Here is a 19,879-nt window from a genome sequence, read left to right as displayed (position 1 = left end):
CAGTCTGCTCAGACAAAGTACCATGAAACCTTTTGAAATTGTTAATGGTTGAAAGATTAACAATCTTGAATCCAGACTAAGGAATGTTTGTCCTTTGTTAAAGCCAAAGTGGAGAGGTGGGAGTCACATGCCCCTCCCCCTCCCCCAAGCTGGTGGAATCTGTAATATTGCTTTGTGGTGCTGCAATGCCCAGACTGCCATCTTCCATAAACCAAGCAGCAGCTCAGAAAAAGATTTAAATGCTGGGCCCCAACTATGTTGTTTCTACCAGAACCTCTGCAAGACTAACTCACCCTTTGTGCCCATCTCATCGTGGAAGTCATCTCTACTGGAAAAATGGATTATCCAGCATCAGTTTCAAGCTACTGACCCCCGTGAAGGGATACACCTCTGGACTTTTGTTTCTGAAACAACAATTCTTATTTTCTCTGTGGTCTTTGCCCTGTACTACTTTCTTTTCCATATCCCTCCTTTACTGTATGAATCCTAAAAGTGTTTGGGCAGTGGGGGAAACGTTGCGAACCCTCTTCCCGTGTTTTGAGTGTGTATAAAATAAACTAACCTCAAAGTTTACCCTATCTCGAGCTTGCTGTGGGGTTATTAATAAAAATTAGATCTCACCAAAACTGAGGGGTTGGGAAATATACCACTGCTTATAAAGGGGGATATAAAAATCAAACAACAGCTTTCTGTTTACAGATGGGTGGTGAGAGGAGAAATCAGGGCTGTCTAAGTTAAACCCCCTCCTGTCTGTTACGGAAATTGGAAGTTCAAGCCCGGGATAGCCCAATTTGAATTTGACCGGAGCCCAAGTTAAGAGACTAGCCAAATCTGATATGAGTCAATTGGAAGCCAAAAGGGGAAAACTCAGTGGCTGGAACAAATTTTAAAACACAGTAACTTACCACAGCAAATTCCTTTTCCCTAAAACAAAGAAAATGGCACCTTTTGATGTCCAGATGTTTGTCTAGCAGGGAAATTTAAACGGTGAGACTTTGGCGGCCCTTAACGCAGAACGACTGCAACCTTTAGCCATGGAGGTACAGTTAAAATTGCCCAGTAAAGTGAAGAGAAGCGAGCTGATCCAGTTATTGGTGGAACATTTGGATCACATGTTAGACGTGGAGCTCAGTCATGACTCTGAATCCCCTCCCCTAACTAGTTTTGAGCTGGAAAAGCTTAAATTGCAGCTAGATTTTCAGGAAAGGGAGAACAAGAGGCTCAGGAGAGAGAAAGGAAGAGAAGAATTCCAGCTCCGAAAATTGGAAATGGAACTAGCAGCTCAAAGGGTTGCAGAGACCTGATGATTGGAAGCTGCGAGAGAGATTCGCTCTCTAACCAGTAGCACCTGCTTTCTCCCGAACCCGGAACCACTCTGAGGCCCTCAAGTATGCAAGATTATTCCCAAATTTGAAGAGAGTAATGTGGAGCTTTGAAAAAGTAGCAGGATACCTAAAATGGCCCTCAGTGATCTGGACATTTTTAATCCAAGAGCAGCTGTCAGGGAGGGTCCAAGAGGACTACTCTATGCTGCTTCCTGTTGTGTCCCTGAATTAGGACGGCAGCCTTGGTCTGCTCATAAGTGCTGATGAGTTAGTCCCAGAGGTATATCGCCAGCAATTCTGGAACGCTTGTAAGAAGCCCACACAAACCTACAGCAAGCCTGGAACGGCTGAAGCAAATCGCGTTCGACTGATGGATAAGATCCCTAAGAATCCCACGCACCTATGAGGGTGAGTTGGTATTGTTGGAGGAATTCAATGTGCGTACACCTGGAGGAGCAGATAATCCTCACAGCCAGGAATGCAACCTGTCGCAGCAGACATCTATGACCTCACCCATAGGCCTGAATACTCAGGCAGACCCTTTCCAGACTATTCCCATGAACCTTGGAAAGATAAGCAGGGCGATCTAGATAGGAAAGGACCCCCCGCCCTCCATCCAGAAAAGAAAACATGAAAGAGGGTGCAGAAGCCCCCCTGCAATCTGAAAGGAGAGCTCCCAGACACCGTTGTTTTCATTGCAATAAAATAGGCCAATCCAGACCAGAATGCTGGAGATTGCGTTCCGTTGGCCTGATAGGGCTCCATATGAGTAGTCCCCCAAAGGACGCCCCAATGGCTAGTGCAGTGGAGCAGGCAGAGTCTCTCACTTCAGAAACTTACCCTTTGGAGAGCATGGCACTGTGTGCCTGAGCTGGACAAACTCCCAGAGAGCTTCTGAAATATTGTCTTGTCAAAAACAGTATCCCCTTACCTGCCCCAAAATATGAGCAAGTCCATGTTACTGTTCAGGGACATGGGCCACTCAATCCTCAATGCTAGAGGGAAACCTAAACCTACCCCCTGAGTCCACGCTGAAGACCAAAGCACTGATCAGTGTGGTGGGAGGAGGATCTGTGTTTGCACCCCTCCTCGAGGTCCACCTAGAGTGTGACCTTGTTTCAGGCTCTGTCACAGTAGGAATTGTCCTCGGACTACCAGAAGCAGGAATCGACTCCCTCCTTGGGAATGATTTGGCTGGCAGCAAGGTGTTAGCCAGCAAAAGGAAAAAGGCCAAAGTCAACCAGCAGAAATTTGCAGGTGAGCAGAAAGCTGGGGAAGGCCCAGAAGGGTGAAATAGCACCCATGAACCTTGAGCGAGGGCTGCTTGCATGTAGCAAGGCTGAAGCCAGGTAAAGTTAAAGAAGGTCCAGGAAAGGCTCCTAGAATCTAAAATAGATACCGAATATCCTAGAATTAAATAGGGACCAGAGAAGTCCCAGAGCCGAGAAAGAAAGAGAGGGAGATGCCCCAGGTAGCTGAAGAGCTGAAGGAAGGCAGGTTATTAAGCCCGGAAAGGAAAACGTAAAGCACTTGCCTGAAGTATGGTAAGTAGAAACCTTTCTGACATGCGATAGGGACAAAGAGAGTCCCCAAACCAACAAGCAGATGGGGAGTGAGATGCCTCACCCATTTGAAAAGCTGCAAGGGAATATGGTTGGAGCAGCACTTGAAGGCAGAAGTGTTCCAGGGGACATGGAACAAGTTCGGAGAGCACCCTTTCCAAAGCCAAAGGCCCCAGCTAGGAAGCCATTGATTGGCCTGGCTGGTAGCTTTATGGCAAATTTAAATGTGGGCCAGGAAAATTCTCAAATTGGCCCAGAAAGAGTGAGGATGATGCTCCTCATAGTTGAAAAACCACCAAGAGGTACAGCAAGAGCTGACAGAGGGCAGCAGTGTCCCAAAAGGCAAGATATGAGGGCTGTCTAAGGTAAACCCCGCCCTGTCCATTAACAGTTCCCTTTCCTCAGGTACTTTCTGCTCCCTTTTAAAACTGTCATTATCACCCACCTTCCTCAGATTATGATCTGTTTCGTTACTTCTCTTTTCTTCTGTTATCTCAAGTGCTCCGTTGCATGTCATTCGTTCATGCTTAATTTTCAACATGCCTCTGTAGCACCAGAACCCTCTATCCTCTCTGCTCCTCCACTTACTTGACTGTTCAAGATACAAATTCCACATCAGTTTATTGTGTTGAACAGTAGCACCTCACCAGTCTTAGTACCAGAAAATGAAACTGAAACTGCCGGAATCATTCAGCATGTCAGGTAGCATCTATGCAGAGAGAAATAGTTGATATTTCAGGTTATCAGAACTTCATGGTACCTGTTTAATTTTACTGTTCCACAAACTCCTTTGCAGTTAAATATCTCTTATCATCATGCTTCTCAATTTAACTTCATTTTTGCTGTCTAATATTATTTGGCTACCCAAATCAGCAATTTTCTCTACTTTTATTATTCCCATCTTAACTGAGGTCAGTTTGTGGGAGGCCCTTGTTGTCATTGACTTGAACCTAAAGATTTCCAGTGCTGCATTCTTTAATGCTTTTCAAAAATAAAATCATGATGACAGTTAATGTTAAATTTAATCTTTGAGAATCCGCTCTCTGATTAATTGTATTCCAGTGTAATAATTTGTCAGGTACATTATTATGGATGTTCAAATGCTGTTCCCATTTTTCTTTTTTTTAGGACACTGTGAACCATCTATTGCTGATTTTCATAGACGATAGTCCGGTGAGTATTACAAATCTTTAAGCTACTTTCCCAGGGAAAGCCTGACCCAAAATCATTTAGGATTTGGTACTCCACCTACTTTCAACCTCAATCAACCAACCGTCAATATAAGGAGTGTATCCTAGCATAGGCTGGGATACCTAGTGAAGGTGGAGCTATTATGGATATTGTACTCAGGCAGCGGTATGCTTTTATCAGTTGAACATAAATTGTGACTGTGTTTTGGATTAACAATTGGGCTTTCCTACTTGTGTCTGAGCTGATGCTAGTAGAACTGCATCGTCTTAATAACATGGATGAATATTAATTAGCCCCGATCCCAAACTCATGTTCCTAAAGTTCCCAATAGGGAATTCTTTACCCAGAGAGTGATGAGAATGTGGGACATGCTACCAGAGGAGTAGTTGAAGCAAATACTATAAATGAATTTAAGGTGAGGTTAGGTATTGTTTCGGACAGGAGAGAAATGGGCAAACGTTATTTATTTCATCTCGCCACCTGTCCATAAGCAGAAGGTGTATTGAAGTATTTTTAAAGCATGCGATGGTATGTTTTCCCAAATCCTTGCTGTGGGAGATCCAATTTACTAATAACCTGCAACAAACTACTGTTATGATTAACTCAGAAGGTTAGTTAATTCCACATTCAAAACCCGGGGCAGGAGTGTTCGCAACTTCCCACTCCTCACACAGTAAAGGGGGGATAAGAAAGCGAGTTGTACTGTTACTATAAATCGCTGTAAAAGAACAACAGCAATGCATGTTAGTTCACGTGATTTCCAGAGTCCAAGGAGGAATTCTTTCACTTAAGAGCTCGAGCTCAGCTGGCTGAAGACTGGAGTTGTAGAATTTTCTTTACAGTTGGCGCATATGAAGTAAGTACACAGAGACTGAAATGGTTCTGCAGACGATGGTAGAAAATCTTCCAGCAGAGACAGGCTTCAAGGTGCAGGATGTTGATGTGTCTGGAGTTCTGTTTATTCAGGGGGTTCACCTGTTGGATTTTAAACAGCAGCAGACTGTCTGTGAGGCCCAAAGGTACAATGTTAAAACTGTCCAAAAGGCCACCCAGAAGGGAAAACAGTAAAAACTGAGAAATAAGAATACTGGTCTGAACTGGTCTTGTATACCTTAAAAGTAAAAAAAAAACCTGGGAAATAAGAATACTGGTCCAAACTTTTTTTTCCTTCTGGGCAGAGGCTTGGGTCATGTGACATGGTATATTAACTGGTTAATTGCAGCTTAACAATCAGTTTCTGTGCTTCTGGCCAGAATTCCATTGTTTCTCCTTAGGTGAGAGACGTTTATTAGCATCTCTTCTGATATAATGAGTTTTGATCTCTCTCTTTTGTGATAATTGAGTTGGGGAGCCAGTTTGTTTGCATTTCACTGCTTTTGTTGATTACGAGGGGCCTGTACAATGAGGCATGAGATTCCACAGGCTGTGAGAAGAATTCTTTTGTTCTTGTAACTCCTATTGGTAGCTCCCAGCACAAAGGGCTAGCCCTGTGGCCATGTAACTTGTAGCAGCCATCTTTTTTGGTTCAGAAAGTCTTTTTTCTAAAAATGGCAAAAGAATAAAGTTATGGATTTCTTCATGTCGTAGGGACCCAATGATATGCGTATGCGTATGAGGATGAAAGAAAGAGAGGGTTATGCTGATAAAGTTGGATGAGGAAAGACAGATGGAGACTCAAATGGAGCATTGAATGGCCTGTTTATGTACTATATATTCTATATAATCCATGTAAAATATGTTAAAGGTAAAAATTGTACATGCTAGCGGTTCTGATTAATTAGATGAAATGTGCTTCTGTTATTAGCCGGAACCAGCGACTGAGCCCCCCTCTCCCTTGGTTCCCTTTCTGCAGAAATATGCTGATGCAAGAAATAAAGCCCAATCGGTAGGAATGTAATTTTTTCCTTTGATAAAGTGTTCTTGCATTCCTGTTGGCTTAGTCATTTTGCTGTTTTCTGCTTAAAAACCTAAGGACCTACTGAAATTTAAATTTGTTATCCAGATGAAACTACAAGAACTTTTCTAATTATCTCCCATCCCTATTTCTCTCTCCAGAAGGCAGTGATGGCATGTTGGTTGCCCTTTGATACTTCACTGATGTAGCCAGCTTCATCTCTTAGCTCAGGCAATTTTACAAACATTTTAAACAACACAAGGCTTAATCCCCCTTTGCCTGATATCCAAGGCTTATTTCCTGTCAAAATCGTTATTAATTAGATGGAAGAATACGGACTGATTTTCCTTCCACTCTGCTGAATTTAGTCCCTGCTGAGATCAACTAGCTCAGATTAAGATGGGTATTGATCTTGGGACCTCTCTTTCCTAGTGACTTGGTGATGAAGATCTAAAAGTAGCACAATGAAATACTTGTACCTGTATATAAAATTTTAAATCCTTCAGGACACAATCTGCTATAACACCAATAAAGCATGGAATCCCCAAGCACACTTCACATGAAATTGCTCCTGTCTGTTCTGAAGAGCTGCTGAGTGTCAAGGCTTTAACCTATGAAAAATGTTCCTTTACCAAATGCATGTGTGGCCACAGCATACGTTTGTGCCTCCTAAACTATGGATAGTGCTACTTGGAACAAGCAGAATCGATAATATTGGATTGCAGCATATTGCAACCTGGATAATTCTGCCCAAATGTCATCTGTGCTGCACAAATATTGCATATTATAAATATAATGGAAAATGTGGTGATATTGATCTGTTCTGATGGAAGATGATGTACAGCAAATTCAACCATGCTGAGGTGATAAAGGTACAATTTGTGATGGGAATCTTAAATGACAATACTTGATCAGGATAGCACCACAAAAACAATCTTGATTAAAATTACAATTGAAAAATCATTGAACGCTAAATTGGGCTTTGGAACAAACTTATATAAATTGCTTGAGTTTTGTAGGCCAATCTCTTCATATCTCGTTAACTATGTATAAAGGGTAAGCTATTTGTCACAAGAGTTTGTCATCCACCCTGTCTGCCAAGGCCTAGTGCCTGGAAAATAATGCATGATTAAAATAAAATCATGGCTACAGAACTAAATATATGTATAAAGCCTGGTAACGTGCACTATGAAGTTTGAGGGACATGACATACTCAGAACAGAAGATCTTTTAAGGATACAATTGTGTTAGGATTTGAGAATCTTGCCTCTGTTTAGATTTCAAATAACATTCATAAACTACATGAATTTTACAGAGTTTTACTTTGGTGTATAAAACAATATGTTCCGTGTAATAAATTAATCTGAGGATTAAACTATTGCTGTGTGCATTTCAAATGTTTATAAAACCCATGTAATGTTGCACATGGCTCCTATTGACTTTTGTTAAATGTTTAGTAACACTACTTGGCAAATACTAAGCACTTCTTTTTATCTAACTGACCAATCTAGGCCCTAAAACTTGAGTTAAAGGAGATAAGAGAGCAACAGGATCTGCTCTTCCGGTTCATGAACTTTCTGAAGCAAGAGGGTGCAGTGCATGTGCTACAGTTCTGTTTCACTGTAGGTAAGGAACAAGCATTTGAGAAAAGTTTACACTTCGTAACTACTTTTGAAGGCCCATGTGTCTTGCCCATCAGTCTAAAGTATGGGTTTTACTGGCCTATATACAAACTGTCCTGTGTGCAGATCCTGGTTCCTGTTGCAACACAGTTACAAACAATTTGAATACCAGTGGGATCCCTGTATTTACACTCTGATTTTGACTAATGATGCATCAGCGACCAGCTACATGCAATTGTGGTTAGATCTGTTTCTTTATTGATTTTGTACACCTAATCTGTTTAACAGACTAGTAATATTGAACCTAGCGCATTCCTTATTTAGATTTACGTGCTTGTGTTATATACATTAGGGCCTATAATAGAATAAATTTTATTATGAAGAAGATCCATAATATGTCATTACTAAAGTGAAAAAACGATAATGAAAAAACAGGATAGCATCATAACAATTGAAATATCTTAAATGAGTTAAATTCAGTCCAGTTGTTTAAATGTTTTAACAAACTTTGACATAAATGTAGTGTAACATAGCGTAAACAGTGTTCCAAGGTTATAGATTGATATTAAGATGTTGCATCTCTGACCCCACTTTCCTTTAGAAACACAGGAGAAGGGAGACTGCCACCTTTCTCACTCTGCTCTCTTGACACACTGTACACCCTTGATACACAATAATTCATAAACAAAGCAGGAATACCACCAAAAGTACTCTACAAAACAACTGGTTGGATTATCAGACTTGAATGAGGTCCCATTTTGGTTTTGACATGCAAAATCCGACCAAGGATCACATACACATTCAGTGTTTCATCCACAACTTTCTGTCCTGTGTAAATTTTGAAGGAATTGCCAGTATTTTTACAATTGCAACACTTTCTGTCGGCAGAGGAATTCAATGACCGGATCTTGCGTCCAGAGTTGACTGACAACGAGAAGCAAACTCTTCATGAGGAAGTGAAGAAAATTTATGAGACATATTGTCTTGATGAGAGTATCGATAAAATCAAATTTGATCCCTTTATCGTAGAAGAGATACAACAGGGTAAGTTTGCCACTATGATTGTCTATCTGATTCTGCATTGTGTCCTATTGTGTTGAGCTCATTTTCTTCACCTATGTGATGGTGTTGCTCTTGGTCATTTAGGTAGAATCTCAAACTACCTTTCCAGTGAAGGAGTAGTTTGCTTTTAACTTGAAGGCAGTCCAAATACAGTTCAATCTTTTGTTTCTTGTAAATTCCAAGGACTATCCAAATCGGTGTCTTAGTCTCCCTGTCCACTTTAAATAATGTTGCTATTTTGCATGAAGAATTTTTTCCCTTCCATTGTGTGATCCTGTACGCTTAATGGCTATTAAATTTTATCTGCCAGTGTTCTGACCTTCACATATTTTGTCCAGCTTCTTTTGTATCTTCTGAGCTTCTCCAATTCCAAGTCTCTCTAGTATGATGTAATCTGCAAATTTGTATTAGCTTTTTCATTCAAAGCAGTTGATGTAAATTAGAAACAGTAGAGATCCCCAAGCTGATCCCTGGACATCTCACTATTCTTCTCCACCCCTCAGCTGACATTGCTCCTCTAACATGTAACAAATGTTTTCTACCCTTCAGTCTATTTCTTGTCCATACTCAAGATTTACCCTATATTTCCACAGCTTTAACTTTAATAGTCTATTATGTGGAACTTTGTCAAATGTCTTTTAGAAATTGTGACATATCCATCAATATTCATGGAGAGACCATTTCTCTTGATATTAAACCTGTTCAAAATTGAGAGAGTGCTGATACTACTACTGTGTTGCTCTGCTGTGGATTTTCTAAAGTATTTGCAGATTTCAAATGTGTTAACCCAGAACACATTCATGTGAGTTGTATGCCATTGTATTGAAACTTAAGAATTTACCTTATTAAAGCACCTAAAGCTTTTAGTAGTCCTCATACCCATCTAAGTTCTGAAAAGCTTGGGTGCAAAAGAGGCAAAAATTTAGTATGCAGTCATGGGGATTTATAACTTGGACGAGCAAGGGACTTATCCATACCTTAATTAATGACTTTCACTATTTCTGAGGCCTAAAGTTGAGATTTTTTTTCCATCCTGGAATTGAAGAACCAATGGGGTGCACCGAAGTGCATTATGACCTACAGTTCCTGCACATGGATACACAGATTCTTAAGACTGCTTGTGAAATATTTCTTTGCAGGTTGTGTTACATTTATAATCTTATTAATAAGTGAAGCTATAACCCAGTTGGATAATTTAATTCATGGGCTGTATTTTGACCTTTGCAGTTGCAGAAGGATCCTATAGGGATGTAGTGAAACTTCAGACCATGCGCTGTTTGTTTGAAGCTTATGAACATGTCATGAATCTGCTAGAAACAGTTTTTACACCTATGTTCTGCCACAGTGATGAGGTATGGAATCTGTTACTTCCCATTTTTTGCTTTGCATCATTTTTCACTTTGTTACTGAGACTTAAAATGGGTTTGAATGAGAATTCTCCTGAATGGTATAACACCCTTTCCCTTTCAAGAGGTGTTGCTCTTTTGTTGGTATTTCCACCCTCCCTCTTTGCTGGGTCACCATGCGCTGAGATAGTTGGTGACCTGATGCTTGGTTTCTGCTGTCACTTTTAAAATCAAGTTTAAATCGGTGAAGTGTTAAAATTATATCTGGACAAATTCATGATTACATAGAATATATGGCATAGAAGTAGACCATTTGGCTCAACCAGTCCATTCCTGCGTATATGCACCACTGAGCCAGCTCCCACCTTTCCTTGTCTAAATCTAGCATCATAACCATCTGCTCCCTTCTCCCTCATATGCTTGCCTAGTTTCCCCTTAAAAACATCTATGTACTATTTCAATGGGAGGGACGGCGTTGGGGTAGTGGAATTTCACTGAACTGGTGATCTAGAGACCCAGGGTAATGCTCTGGGTACCTGGGTTCAAATCCATCATGGCAGATGATGGAATTTGAATTTAATCAATAAACATCTGGAATTAAAAGTCTAATGATGACCAATCGACCTTTAGGCCATCCTTACCTGGCCTGGCCTAGATGTAACTCCAGCAATGTGGCTGATTCTTAAATGCCCTCTGAAATGGCCTAGCAAGCCACTCAGTTGTATCAAGCTGCTATAAAGTCAATAAGGAATTGAACTGGATGGGCCACCTGATATCGACCAAGGCACTGGAAATGACAACGGCAAACTCAACCCTGTCGGCCCCGCCGGCCCTGCAAAGTCCTCCTCAATGTCTGGGGCTTGTGTCTGAATTGGGAGAACTATCTTGCAGACTAGCCAAGCAACAGCCTGACAGTCGTATTTATGGAATCATACCTTACAGATAGTGTCCCAGACACCACCATCACCATCCCTAGCAGAGCTAGTGGCATAATGGTATGCAGTCAGGAGGAAGTTGCCCTGGGAGCCCTCAACATCGACTCCAGACCCCAAGAAGTCTCAGACAAGGAAACCTCCTGCTGATTACCATGTACTGCAGCCCGCTCCCTCCCATTCCAGCTGATTAATCAGTACTCCTCCTCCATTTGAACGCCACTTGGAGGAAGCACTGAGGGTGACAAGGGTGCAGAATGTAGGGGACTTCAACCTCCACTACCAAGAGCGGCTGGAAGCACCACTACTGACTGAGCTGGCCGAGTCCTAAAGGACGTAACTGCTTAATTGGCTCTGCAGCAGGTGGTGAGGGAAAAACATACTTGAGCTCATTCTCACCAACCTACCTGCCGCAGATGCACCTGTCCATGACAGTATTGGTAGGAGTGACCACCGCAGAGTCCTCATGGAGACAAAGTGCCATCTTCATATTGAGGAATAAACTCCATTGTGTTGTGTGGCACTAGCACCGTGCTAAACGGGATAGATTTCGAATAGATCGAGCAACTTGAGACTGGCCAACCATGAGACAGTGTGGGCTGTCATCAGCAACAGAATTATGCTCAACCCCAATCTGTAACCTCATGGCCCAGCATATCCCCCACTCTACCATTAACACCAAGCCAGAGGATCTACCCTGGTTCAATGGAGTGCAGGAGGGCATGCCAGGAGCAGCACCAGGCATACCCAAAAATGAGGTGTCAACTTGGCGAAGCTACGGCTCAGGACTCCTTGCGTGCCAAATAGAGAGAGCTAAGTGAATCCCTCAACCAACGGATCAGATCTAAGCTCTGCAGTCCTGCCACATCCAGTCATGACGGTGGTGGACAATTAAAAAACTCACTGGAAGATGAGGTGGCTCCACAAATATCCCCAGCCTCAATGATGGGGGGAGCTCAGCACATCAGTGCAAAAGATAAGGCTGAAGCATTCGCAACAATCTTCAGCCAGTCATGCTGAGTGGATAATCCACAGCATCACAGATCACGGCATCACAGCCAATTCAATTCATTCCACGTAATATCAAAAATGGCTGAAGGCACTGGATACTGCAAAGGCTTTGGGCCCTGATGATAATCTGACAATAGTACTGAAGACTTGTGCTCTAGAACATGCCACGCTCCTATCCATGGTGCTCCAGTACAGCTACAACACTGGCATCTACCCGGCAATGTGGAAAATTGCCCAGGTATGTCCCATTTACAAAATCCAACCCAGCCAATTACTGCCCAATCAATCTACTCTCGATCATCAGTAAAGTAATGGAAGGGGTCATCAACAATCAAGTGGCACTGAGGGGGAGCCAGTGGCGTAGTGGTAATGTCACTGGACTAGTAATCACGAAGCCCAGGCTAATGCTTTGGGGACAAGGGTTCAAATCCCACCACGGCAGCTGGTGGAATTTAAATTTAATTAATAAATCTGGAATTGAAAGTTAGCCTCAATAATGAAACCATTGTCGATTGTTGTTAAAAACCCATCTGGTTCACTAATGTCCTTTAGGGAAGGAAATCTGCCATCCTTACCTGGTGTGGCCTACATGTGACTTAATGGTCCTCTGAAATGGTGTGGCAAGCTACTTGGTTCAAGGGCAATTAGGGATGGGCAATGAATGCTGGCCTTGCCAGTGACGCCCACACCCCATGAAAGAATACATTTAAAAAAAACTTGCTTAGCTGAAACCTCCTCACTGATGCTCAGTTTGGGTTCTGCCAGGGTCACTCAGCTCCTGACCTCATTACAGCCTTGGTTCAAACATGGACACGAGCTGAACTCCCGAGGTGAGAGTGACATCAAGGCAGCATTTGACCTAGTGTGGCATCAAGGAGCTGTAGCAAAACTGGAGTTAATTGGGAATTGGGGAAAACTCTCCACCGGTTGGAGTCATACCTAGCACAAAGGAAGATGGTTGAGGTTGTTGGAGGTCAGTCATCTCATTTCCAGGATATCACTGCTGGAGCTCCTCAGGGTAGTGTCCAAGGCCCAACCAATCTTCATCAATAACCTTCCTTCCATCATAAGGTCAGAGGTGGGGATGTTCATTGATGATTGTACAATGTTCAGCACCATTCACAACAAGCAGCCCATGTCCAAATGCAGCAAGGCCTGGGCAATATTCAGGCTTGTAACATTCGTGCCACACACATGCCAGGTAATGACCATCTCCAACAAGAGAGAATCTAACTATTGCCCTTTATGTTCAATGGTGTTACTGTCACTGATTTCCCCACTGTCAACATCCTGGGAGTTACCATTGACCAGAAAGTGAACTGGACTGGCCATACAAATACTGTGGCTACAAGAGCAGGTCAGAGGCTAGGAATCCTGCAGCGAGTAACTCACCTCCTATCTCCCCAAAGCCTGTGCACCATCTAGAAGGTACAAGTCAGGAGTGTGATGGAATAATCTCCGCTTGCCTGGATGAGCACAGCTCCAACAACACTCAAGCTTGACACCATCCAGGACAAAGCTTGAAGGACACCCTACCCAAAAGCATTCAGTCCCTCCACCACTAACGAGCAGTGTGTACCATGTACCATCTACAAGATGCACTGCAGGAACTCACCAAGGCTCCTTAGGCAGCACCTTCGAAATCCATGACCACTACCATCTAGAAGGACAAGGGCAGCAGATAGATGGAATACTACCACCCGGAAGTTCCCCTCCAAGCCACTCACCACCCTGACTTGGAAATATATTGCTGTTCCTTCACTGTTGCTCGGTCAAGAACCTGGAACTCTCTCCCTAACAGCGCCTTGGGTGTACCTACGCCACATGGAGCATTGTTTCAAGAAGGTAGATCACCACAACCTTCTCGAAGGCAATTAGGGATGCGCAGTGTGATCAGTAAGTTCGCAGATGACACGAAAATTGGTGATGCTGTAAATAGTAATGAGGAAAGCCTTAGATTACAGGATGATATAGATGGGCTGGTAAGATGGGCAGAGCAGTGGCAAATGGAATTTAATCCTAAGAAGTATGAGGTGATGCATTTTGGGAGGACTAACACGGCAAGGGAATACACACTGAATGGTAGGACCCTATGAAGTACAGAGGATCAGAGGAACCTTGGTATACATATCCATAGATCCCTGAAGGCAGCAGCACAGGTAGATAAGGTGGTTAGGAAGGGATATGAAATACTTGCCTTTATTAGCCAAAGCATAGAATATAAGAGCAGGGAGGTTATGTTGGAGCTGTATAAAACGCTAGTTAGGCTACAGCTGGAGTACTGTGTGCAGTTCTAGTTACCACACTATAGGAAGGATGTGATTGCACTGGAGAGGGTGCAGAGGAGATTCACCAGGGGCTGGAGTGTTTCAGCTATGAAGAGAGACTGGATAGGCTGGAGTTGTTTTCATTAGAGCAGAGAAGGCTGATGGGGGACCTGATAGAGATGTACAAAATTATGAGGGGCATAGATAGGAAGAAACTTTTCCCCTTAGCGGAGGTGTCAATAACCAGGGGGCATAGATATAAGGTAAGGGGCAGGAGGTTCAGTGGGGATTTGAGAAAAAATGTTTTCGCCCAGAGGGTGGTTGGAATCTGGAACACACTGTCTGTGGGGGTGGTAGATACAGGAACCCTCACAACATTTAAGAAGTATTTAGATGAGCACTTGAAACGCCATAGCATACAGGTCTACGGGCCAAGTACTGGAAAATGTGATTAGAATAGATGGGAAACAAAAATAAAGATAAAAATACCTGGAAAAACTCAGCAGGTCTGGCAGCATCTGTGGAGGGGAACACAGTTAACGTTTCGAGTCTGCATGACTCTTCAACAAAACTAAGGAAAAATAGAAAAGAGGTGAATATAAGCTGGTTTAAGGGGGGGGAGTTGGGACAAGAGAGTTGGATAGAGGGCCAGTGATAGGTGGAGATAACCGAAAGATGTCACAGACAAAAGGACAAAGAGGTGTTGAAGGTTATCTAAGGAATGTGCTAATTAAGGGTAGAAAGCAGGACAAGCAAGGTACAGATAGCCCGGGTGGGGGTAGGGGTGGGGTGAAGAAATCGAAAAAGGCTAAAAGGTAGAGATAAAACAATGGATGGAAATACATTTAAAAATAATGGAAATAGGTGGGAAAAGAAAAATCTATATAAATTATTGGAAAAAACAAAAAGGAGGGGGAGAAATCAGAAAGGGGGTGGGGATGGAGGAGAGAGATCATGATCTAAAGTTGTTGAACTCAATATTCAGTCCGGAAGGCTGTAAAGTGCCGAGTCGGAAGATGAGGTGCTGTTCCTCCAGTTTGCGTTGAGCTTCACTGGAACAATGCAGCAGGCCAAGGACGGACATGTGGGCATGAGAGCAGGGTGGAGTGTTGAAATGGCAAGTGACAGGGAGGTCTGGGTCGTGCTTGCGGACAGACCAAAGGTGTTCTGCAAAGCGGTCACCCAGTCTGTGTTTGGTCTCTCCAATGTAGAGGAAACCGCATTGGGAGCCACGAATGCAGTAGATTAAGTTGAGGGAAGTACAGGTGAAATGCTGCTTGACTTGAAATGAGTGTTTGGGCCACTGGACGGTGAGGAGAGGGGAAGTAAAGGGGCAGGTGTTGCAACTTCTGCGGTTGCATGGGAAGGTGCCGTGGGAGGGGGTTGAGGTGTAGGGGGTGATGGAGGAGTGGACCAGGGTGTCACGGAGGGAACGATCCCTACGGAATGCCGCCGGGGGGGTGAAGGGAAGGTGTGTTTGGTGGTGTCATCATGCTGGAGTTGGCAGAAATGGTGGAGGATGATCCTTTGAATGTGGAGGCTGGTGGGGTGATGAGTGAGGACAAGGGGGACCCTATCATGTCTCAGGGAGGGAGAAGAAGGTGTGAGGGCGGATGCGCGGGAAATGGGCTGGACACGGTTGAGGGCCCTGTCAACCACCGTGGATGGAAAACCTCAGTTAAAGAAGAAGGAGGGCATGTCAGAGGAACTGTTTTTGAAAGTGGCATCATCAGAACAGATGCGACAGAGGCGAAGGAACTGAGAGAATGGGATGGAGTCCTTACAGGAAGCGGGGTGTGAGGAGCTGTAGTTGAGGTAGCTGTGGGAGTCGGTAGGCTTGTAATGGATATTGGTGGACAGTCCATCACCAGAAATTGAGACAGAGAGGTCAGGGAAGGGAAGGGAAGTGTTAGAGATAGACCATGTAAAAATGATGGAGGGGTGGAAATTGGAAGCAAAATTAATAAAATTTTCCAGGTCCAGACGAGAGCATGAAGCAGCACTGAAGTAATCATCGATGTACTGGAGAAAGAGTTGTGGGAGGGGGCCGGTGTTGGACTGGAACAAGGAATGTTCCACGTACCCCATAAAGAGACAGGCATAGCTGGGGCCCATGCGGGTACCCTTAGCCACACCTTTTATTTGGAGGAAGTGAGAGGAGTTTAAGGAGAAATTGTTCAGTATGAGAACAAGTTCAGCCAGACGGAGGAGAGTAGTGGTGAATGGGGATTGCTCGGGCCTCTGTTCGAGGAAGAAGCGGAGAGCCATCAGACCATCCCGGTGGGGGATGGAGGTGTAGAGGGATTGGACGTCCATGGTGAAGAGGAGGCGGTTGGGGCCAGGGAACTGGAAATTGTTGATGTGACGTAGGGTGTCAGATGAATCACGGATGTAGGTGGGAAGGGACTGGACAAGGGGAGAAAGAATGGAGTCAAGATAGCGAGAAATGAGTTCCGTGGGGCAGGAACAGGCTGACACGATCGGTCTGCCGGGATAGTCCTGTTTGTGGATTTTGGGTAGGAGGTAGAAGCGGGCCGTCCGAGGTTGGGAGCTTCCAACCTGATAGTCGCCCGATTTCCACCCCTCCATCATTTTTACATGGTCTATCTCTGACACTTCCCTTCCCTTCCCTGACCTCTCTGTCTCAATTTCTGGTGATGGACTGTCCACCAATATCCATTACAAGCCTACCGACTCCTACAGCTCCTCACACCCCGCTTCCTGTAAGGACTCCATCCCATTCTCTCAGTTCCTTCGCCTCCGTCGCATCTGTTCTGATGATGCCACTTTCAAAAACAGTTCCTCTGACATGCCCTCCTTCCTTAACCGAGGTTTTCCACCCACGGTGGTTGACAGGGCCCTCAACCATGTCTGGCCCATCACCCGCGCATCCACCCTCACACCTTCTTCTCCCTCCCAGAGACATGATAGGGTCCCCCTTGTCCTCACTTATCACCCCACCAGCCTCTGCATTCAAAGGATCATCCTCCACCATTTCCACCAACTCCAGCATGATGACACCACCAAACACATCTTCCCTTCACCCCCCCCGGCGGCATTCTGTAGGGATCATTCCCTCCGTGACACCCTGGTCTACTCCTCCATCACCCTCTACACCTCAACCCCCTCCCACGGCACCTTCCCATGCAACCGCAGAAGATGCAACACCTGCCCCTTTACTTCCCCTCTCCTCACCGTCCAGAGGCCCAAACACTCATTTCAAGTCAAGCAGCATTTCACCTGTACTTCCCTCAACTTAGTCTACTGTATTCGTTGCTCCCAATGCGGTTTCCTCTACATTGGAGAGACCAAACACAGACTGGGTGACCGCTTTGCAGAACACCTTCGTTCTGTCCGCAAGCATTACCCAGACCTCCCTGTCGCTTGCCATTTCAACACTCCACCCTGCTCTCATGCCCACATGTCCGTCCTTGGCCTGCTGCATTGTTCCAGTGAAGCTCAACGCAAACTGGAGGAACAGCACCTCATCTTCCGACTCGGCACTTTACAGCCTTCCGGATTGAATACTAAATTTAACGATTTTAGATCATGAACTCGCTCCTCCCTCCCTACCCCTTATCTGATTTTTCCCCCTCCTTTTTGTTTTTTCCAATAATTTATATAGATTTTTCTTTTCCCACCTATTTCCATTATTTTTAAATGTATTTCCATCCATTGTTTTATCTCTACCTTTTAGCCTTTTTCGATTCCTTCACCCCACCCCACCCCCACTAGGGCTATCTGTACCTTGCTTGTCCTGCTATCTACCCTTAATTAGCACATTCCTGTAGATAATATCACCACCTTCAACACCTCTTTTGTCCTTTTGTCTGTGACATCTTTTGGTTATCTCCACCTATCACTGGCCCTCTATCCAACTCTCTTGTCCCAACCCCCTCCTTAAACCAGCTTATATTTCACCCCTTTTCTATTTTTTCTTAGTTCTGTTGAAGAGTCATGCGGACTCGAAACGTTAACTGTGTTCCCCTCCACAGAAGCTGCCAGACCTGCTGAGTTTTTCCAGGTATTTTTATCTTTGTTTTTGTTTTCGATTTCCAGCATCCGCAGCTTTTTGCTTTTATCTTAGAATAGATGGGTGCTTGATGGCAGGCATGGACACAATGGGCTGAAGGGCCTTTGTCTGTGCTGTATCACTCTGACTCTAATAATGGCTGGCCCAGCCAGCGATGCCCACATCCCATGAATAAAGAAAAAGAAAACACTTTCTGCGGAACTGAGTTCCACATTCTCACCACTCTTTGGGTGAAGAGGCTCCTTCTGAATTCCCTATTGGCTTTCTTGGTGGCTAACTTTTATTGATGGTCTCTAGCTTATGCATTTCCCCACAAGAGGAAATATGCTCCCTGTATCCACTCTGTGAAAACCTTTTGACATTTTAAAGACCCCTATAAGGTCACCACTCAGCCATCGTTTTTTAAGAGACAAGTGACCCAGCCTGTCAATCTTCTTTCCTGTTAAGTGTGCTCTCCATTTCTGGCATCATCCTTAAAAATCTTCTTCAGTGCCTCTATCTTTTTGTGACATGACAACAAGAATTGCAGGTAAAAGCAAACACCTGCCCCTTTACATCCCCCCGCCCTCCTCACTGTCCGAGGGCCCAAACACTCCTTTCAAGTGAAGCAGCGCTTCACTTGCACTTCCCTCAATTTGGTCTACTGCATTCGCTGCTCCCAATGTGGTTTCCTCTACATTGGAGAGACCAAACGCAGACTGGGTGACCGCTTTGCGGAACACCTTCGGTCTGTCCGCAAGCATGACCCAGACCTTCCTGTCGCTTGCCATTTCAACACTCCACAGTGCTCTCATACCCACATGTCCGTCCTTGGCCTGCTGCAATGTTCCAGTGAAGCTCAACGCAAACTGGAGGAACAGCACCTCATCTTCCGACTAGGCACTTTACAGCCTTCCGGACTGAATATTGAGTTCAACAACTTTAGATCATGAACTCTCTCCTCCATCCCCACCCCTTTTCCGATCCCCCTTTTTTCAAATTAAAAAAAAAATTTTTATATATATATTTTTTCCCCACCTATTTGTTATTATTTTTCAAATTTATTTCCATTCATTGTGTTATCCCCACTTTTTAGCCTATTTCGATCTTTTCTCCCAGACCGTCCCCCACCCCACCCCCACTAGGGCCACCTGTAATTTGGTCATCTTGTTTTCTACTCTTAATGTCACCATTAGCACCTCCTTTAGCCAGTATCACCATCATCAACACCCCTTCGACCTTTTGTTTATGACATCTTTTTCAATCTCTCCTTTGCCTCCACTTATCACTGGCCTTCTATCCAGCTTCACCTGTCCCAACTCCCTTAAACAGAATATATTTCACCACATTTTTACTTCTTTATAGCTCTGAAGAAGAGTCATACGGACTTGAAACGTTAACTCTGTATTTCTCTCCACAGATGCTGTCAGACCTGCTGAGTTTTTCCAGCAATTTTTGTTTTTAAGAATTGCAGGTAGTTCTGTATGTGTGGTGTAACCAAGGTTTGACACAAGTTTAGCATAATTTCCCTACTTTTCAATTCAATCACTCTAGAAATAAAACCTAGTGCTTTTTTTAATGGCCCTGCTAATCTTTGGCATAACTTCTAGTGATTGCATTTGTACTCTGAGGCCCCTTTGTTCCTCTACCCGATT

The 19,879-nt window shown here is 44.0% G+C and overlaps 1 protein-coding gene across 11 annotated transcripts in view; it reads left to right on the top strand.

Moving 5' to 3' along the window:
• snx14 (sorting nexin 14) overlaps positions 1–19,879 on the top strand; it is a 147,308-nt gene that overhangs the window by 44,860 nt on the left and 82,569 nt on the right. For 9 of the 11 annotated variants that reach the window (XM_078556787.1, XM_078556782.1, XM_078556784.1 and 6 more), the window contains 5 exons: positions 4,016–4,060; positions 5,883–5,963; positions 7,484–7,598; positions 8,483–8,638; positions 9,884–10,008. In XM_078556787.1, the coding sequence (XP_078412913.1) occupies positions 4,016–4,060; positions 5,883–5,963; positions 7,484–7,598; positions 8,483–8,638; positions 9,884–10,008 (522 nt within the window). The remainder of the gene's footprint in view (positions 1–4,015; positions 4,061–5,882; positions 5,964–7,483; positions 7,599–8,482; positions 8,639–9,883; positions 10,009–19,879) is intronic. The other 2 variants (XM_078556783.1, XM_078556790.1) reach the window with 1 other exon arrangement.

Source organism: Cetorhinus maximus, chromosome 14 (genome assembly GCF_964194155.1).
Source record: "Cetorhinus maximus chromosome 14, sCetMax3.hap1.1, whole genome shotgun sequence".
In the NCBI taxonomy this organism is placed as follows: domain Eukaryota; kingdom Metazoa; phylum Chordata; class Chondrichthyes; order Lamniformes; family Cetorhinidae; genus Cetorhinus; species Cetorhinus maximus.
The sequence above is the reverse complement of the archived record's forward strand: the minus strand, read 5'-3'. Positions and strand labels throughout refer to the sequence as shown.